The sequence below is a fragment of the Crinia signifera genome, chromosome 11, assembly GCF_055691185.1.
Source record: "Crinia signifera chromosome 11, ASM5569118v1, whole genome shotgun sequence".
Lineage (NCBI taxonomy): Eukaryota > Metazoa > Chordata > Amphibia > Anura > Myobatrachidae > Crinia > Crinia signifera.
Window position 1 is genome coordinate 45716833 of NC_139227.1, and position 6000 is coordinate 45722832.

The following is a 6000-nucleotide window of genomic DNA, read 5'->3' on the forward strand; positions in this document are numbered from 1 at the left end:
CAGTCATCTGGAACTGCACCTGTATCTAGTGACTGGTTGAATAAATCTGTTAATGGCACTACCAGCACATCTTTTAATTCCTTTAGTATCCTTGGATGCATTCCGTCTGGCCCCATTGATTTATACACTTTCAGTCTTGAGAGTTCTGTTAGGACTTTCTCCAAAGTAAATGTACTTCCCTCTACATTATTTTTATGAATGTCCTTGCAACTTAACTGTGGTCCCTTCCCTTCTCCTTCTATAGAAAATTATTTAGATGATTAATTGCTTAATGTCCCCATTTTTGCACAGCGCCTAGGCAGCCATCAGTGGCGCCACTGGTCGTTGCAGCAGCCCGGTGGGTAACAGTATGAGGTAACAGTGTGAGCAAAGACAGCACAGTTGGGTACTTATGTAATATCTGGGCTCCCGTTTTTCTTATGAGACCACGTGCGCTCGCCACGCTATATAAAATCAACTCCATGCGTAGTTGGATAGTAGGGGTATGAAAAAATGGGGTGCATTTAACATGGGAGCCCAGATAATACATAAGTACCCACAGTTGTAACAGAGACAGTACAGATATCACAAAGAAGAGAAGGGATACATATGGCTGAGTGCACAGTTCCTAGGCAGCCAATTTGACACCATCTTGAATCTTCCTGTAGGGAGAGCCGTAGCAAGGGTGGTGGGGGGTTGGAGGTGGTGGGGGGAGAGAGTCACTGAAGCCTGGGCAGAGTCAGTCAAGACTGGGGCTGGAGTTGGAGGGGGAGGGAGAGGAGTCACTGAGGACTGGGGTTGGAGTTGGGCCCTCCCTGGGCTGAGTTCCACACCACAGTGTCCTGGGGGCAGAGGCCCCATCTCCTTGGTGAGACAGGGAGGGCCCGAGACTGGAGTCTCTCTCCTGGGGATGCAAGCTGGAGCGCATGATCTGACCAGCGCTGGGGGGGGGGGGGGGGATCTACCACTGGTGCCCTCGCGCAGCTTCCCTCACCTCTCCCTCCGATGGGAGCCGGGAGCCTGGATGCCGCTTGCAGGTGTCTGTGTGGGACCTCCGCTAGGCCCGACCACCGCTTTCTTGGGGATCCTGGCTCTCTCTCCGATGTCTATCCCAGCTCACCCGCCAATGATCTAGCAGTGGGGTTGGGGGGCAGGGAGCTCCACAGTGTGCGTCCACCGCCAACCCCACAAGGGGGGGGGGGGCGGGCCGCACGCAGACCGATGGTGCTGCGCAGGGGGGGGGGGGGATTGCCGTGCTGCTGGTCTCCGGCCATCCTGCTCCAGCGGTTTTCAGCGCTCACCGCTGGGGTGTACAGCACTGCCTCTTCCCTCTCCCCCATCACCACCATGCTGCACGCTGCTCCGGAGGCCGGGGATTGTGGAGCTCCGTGGATGGGGGACCGGAGCTCCACGTGCATGCGACCTCCCCAGCCTCCGCCGGAAGTTAATAATACATATTGTATGCAATTACACTTGAATATTGTTTATGCAAATTGAACTAATAAAAAGGCTTTATATGATTGTAGTCCCGCTTGTTCCTATTGTGCTCTTTGTAATCAATGTGCTTTGTTATTAACCTTAACATCTCTGCCTGTTGGGCAACCATCACCTGCTCATTATTGGATTACAACAACCGGGTTGAGCTGCACTTCCACAGTGGGCTGTCCCGTTAAATTTCCGGGCATACCACTATGCAGTAGGTGTGCGCCAGTGGTGTCTCCAGCTGTGCACCACCTCTAGGGTTTCTCCCCCCCCCCCCCCATCACTTCCACGCCAGAGCTCCCATGCTACTTCCCCAGCCGCCAGCTACAGCAGTGATGAAGGCAGCAGGCTCAGGGATGTTCAGGGCGACTCGAGAGCTCAGGCACCCGACTCCTCCCAAGCCTGTGGTCACTACTGTGACAGCGTACAAACGCCAGAGCGGAGGTGAGGGGGGCTACATCAGGAAAAACCTGCCCTGGTAGGTTTGTCCTGCCCCAGCAAAACCCACCACTCAAGGGGTTAAAGAAGATCAGCTGAAGGATAAATCATTTGGTGGGTGTCCATATATCTTGCAGGATTCAATAACTGCTGGAGGATGTATTGTCCCTTTTAGTTTAGAAGAGTCCTCACGATTGTGCAGGTTGTTGTAATCCAATAATGAGACGGTGATGGTTGCCCATCAGGCGGAGATGTTCTAGCAGATCGCCTGATACACCAGCACTTTATTTGAATTGGACTTTTAAACTTATATCAGGCGATCTGCTAGAACATCTCCGCCTGTTGGGCAACCATCCCCTGCTCATTATTGGATCCTGCAAGGTAAATGGACATCCACCAAATGATTTATCCTTCAGCTGATCTTCTTTAATAACAAAGCACACCAATTACAAAGAGCACAATAGGAACAAGCGGGATCCCACAATCATAAGTATAAAGCCTTATTAGTCTAATTTGAATAAACAATATTCACGTGTAACTGCATACAATGGGGGTTATTCAAGTTCCTTCGGTCCTCCGTGCGATCGATGTAGCGCGTCTGCACATGCGCAGGTGCGTGCACCCTCTGCGAACTTTCGGTTCGCCGGGTGCACGTACCCATGATGGCGTGAGGGGGCTGGAGAAGGGCGGGGAGCGCCGGCCTGCCCCATTACCATATGGGAACACCCAGCATTCCATGGGCGTTCCCATGGTAATGAGGCGGTGATGCAGGAGCGGGCGGCTGCTGCTGATATCACCGGATGTCAGCTGCCCGCCCATATCTGTGCCGGGTGAGCACGCATATGTAAGTGACTTAAAAGTCCCTTCCACATCTTTTGATGGTCGCTGACCATCGAAAGATGTGGGAGGTTACCCGCAGGCATATGAATGGATGTTTATGCTAAACATCCATTCACAGCCTGTGCGGGTGAACCCGCGCTGTGAGGGGGGGGGGCGTTCATTCGCCGGGGCGGGGTTTGGTGGATTTGCAAGTCTGCAAATTCGCAGCCTTCCGAATCAACCAGAATAAACCCCAATATGTATTATGTTGTGTTTTTATTTAGCCAAATGCCGTCTTTATTTAGACAGAAATAAATATATAATCTGTAATACCGAATTGATCCTCATAACTTTAATTAACCCCAATTGTTATTTTCCCACAATTTGCCTATTCAATTGCAAACTCTTGAAACCTGAATTTCCATGAAAAATATTGGCAGCGGGAAAAAAAAGTAAAAAATGGGTAAAGCTGCATGGTCACGAGTGCCATAAGGATACATCATACCCTGGTGCAGTGAATGGGATTGCATACAATACAGCAGGGGTGGCCAACCGGTCAGAGGTAAAGAGGCGAAAAATATCTGTAGTCAAGCTAAAGAGCCAACAACATACGCGCGCCTTCGACGCGCGTGCCAAAAAAGGGGCATGGTCTATTTGGACCCCTTGGGTGGGTGTGATACACATATGCCTCCAAAAGTGCAGTGCCATATATACATATGCCCCCAATAGTGCCAGATATACATATGCTCCCACGGTGCTGGGTATGCCCCACGGTGCCACAAACCGCTATGCCCCCACGGTGCCACAAACCGCTATGCCCCCACGGTGCCAAAAAGCTGGTGTGCCCCCACGGTGCCAAAAAGCTGGTATGCCCCCACGGTGCCAAAAAGCTGGTATGCCCCCACGGTGCCAAAAAGCTGGTATGCCCCCACGGTGCCAAAAAGCTGGTATGCCCCCACGGTGCCAAAAAGCTGGTATGCCCCCACGGTGCCAAAAAGCTGGTATGCCCCCACGGTGCCAAAAAGCTGGTATGCCCCCACGGTGCCAAAAAGCTGGTATGCCCCCACAGTGCTAATTTCCCAGCAGCAGCACTCACCGTTGTTGCTGCTGCTGCCAGGCGTGGAGAGGACAGTCTGGTGTCCCCCTGCAGTCCTGTCATGTCACCGAGGGGAGGAGAGCACAGCACACCACGCGTCTCCTTCCCCCCTTACTTCCCTGTGACTGGGCCGCCCACCAATCAAAGCTCGCGGGCCGGCTCCTGATTGGCTGCAGGCCCGCGAGCTCTGATTGGCGGATGACTCAGTCACAAGGATGCACAGTGAGGGTAGGAGAGATATGTGATGCGCACTCTCCTCCCCTCAGAAGGAAAAGGGATTAGAGGAACCGGCAGCGGGCGATGGGGACATACGGTGGAAGGCGGGCAGCAGTGGGAGCAGGAGCCGCACTTTAACAGGGGGAGAGCCGCATGCGGCTCTAGAGCCACAGGTTGGCCACCCCTGCAATACAGTGTATGCAAAAGGAACTCAAATGATGCATCATATGCAATCCTAGCCACTGGGGCGGCCGGTGGAGATACACATACATTACCTCGGCCTAGTGCATGGGGTCCTTTAGTCTCAAGGTACATTTAATACACTTGTTTTAATAATTGAATTAAACAAAGATTGTGCACAACGAACCATCAGAAAGTAGGAGGTGTCACTATCTCAGCGACGTTGTGGCTGCACCACTACCGGTGCAGCGGAGGAGGAGTACATGCAATGTAGCTGCAAACCGCCTGCAGTGGAGGAAGAGCATGACCTCCAGAGCGCTGTACACAGCTGGTGAATGACTATTTGGTTTCATTAAAATATTATCCCACTGTAGTATTGGTATGAATAGTCTGGTTTGCGGCATACCATGAATTGGGGGCAGGAGCATACTGACAGCTCTGAAGGGGCATAGTGGAAGTATATATACACGGTCATACATTTTGAAGTTGCACGATGGTCTGGCCGCTAAAATTCAAAGCTGGATACACGATATGTGATTTTCACATCGTATAGTGGATATGCACGGTGGCGCAGGTCGTAAACAACAGCCTGTCATGGTAGAGACTAGTTCCCCTTCAATTTTGATTACAGGATGTGACGTTCAGTGAGGGCGGAAGTTGTTAGATGACCTCACAACATTTTTTTTTTATTTATCTGCAATTCCCGTAGGTGTTAGGTTATTTTGTTTTATTTTAGCTGCATTGTACACTTGCACACTTCGGGCACAGTGGCTCGCTTCACTCGCCACAGATTATATGCCCCCACGCACAGGGCATACATTGCACAGCCCCCCACGACCAGGGCATACATTGCACAGCCCCCCACGACCAGGGCATACATTGCACGGCCCCCCACGACCAGGGCATACATTGCACGGCCCCCCACGACCAGGGCATACATTGCACGGCCCCCCACGACCAGGGCATACATTGCACGGCCCCCCACGACCAGGGCATACATAGCACAGCCCCCCACGACCAGGGCATACATAGCACAGCCCCCCACGACCAGGGCATACATAGCACAGCCCCCCACGACCAGGGCATACATAGCACAGCCCCCCACGACCAGGGCATATATAGCACAGCCCCCCCCCCCCCTTGCACAGGGCATATATAGCACAGCCCCACCCCCCTGCACAGGGAATATATAACACAGCCCCTCCCCCCTTCACCTGTACAGGGCAACAGACAGACAGACCCCTATAGCCTGTAAGAGCAGGGAACTTTGCACACACAGGTCGGCAACACTGCAGGATGTAGGGCCTTGTGACACCCTCTGCCCAGATCGTGCCCTGCACACCCCCGGGCCCTCACCCGAGGGGTATGGGGTGCTGTACGCTCTGAGACCCGCCCCAGGCCCGGAATGCCCAGGTCAGGAACCCCAGAAACTCACCATGATGTATCAGCTTCACCTCCTTCCAGTCATGTGACCCTCACACGCCGCCCCGCCCTTCCCTATGACACCTCGCTACTCATTGGTCAGCTTTCGCCATTACCAGCGATTTACGTCGATTGGCCGCCGGACAGAATGATGAGCGGCGGCTGCGCCCAATCACAGAGCAACAAATCCTAGTGACGCGCAGGACTGGCTCTGCCCTGCTGCCGCCATTACAGTCTCTGGCACTGACTGTGCATATGTATGGTGGTACTGGTAGGCTAGGGTTTTGGTCTATAATATATATATGTGTGAGAGAGAGGATGGTGGTGGCTTCCCCAGTCAGCAGGCAGACCCTGACACATCTTACTGT

The 6000-nt window shown here is 53.0% G+C and overlaps 1 protein-coding gene across 1 annotated transcript in view; it reads right to left on the minus strand.

The window, feature by feature from the left end:
• Positions 1 to 5785, minus strand: part of VPS35 (VPS35 retromer complex component) — an 80683-nt gene extending 74898 nt beyond the window's left edge. Inside the window, exon 1 of the mRNA XM_083164914.1 lies at positions 5646 to 5785. Coding sequence (XP_083021040.1) covers positions 5646 to 5648 — 3 coding nt within the window. The 5' untranslated portion in view covers positions 5649 to 5785. The remainder of the gene's footprint in view (positions 1 to 5645) is intronic.
• Positions 5786 to 6000: the final 215 nt, after the last annotated feature.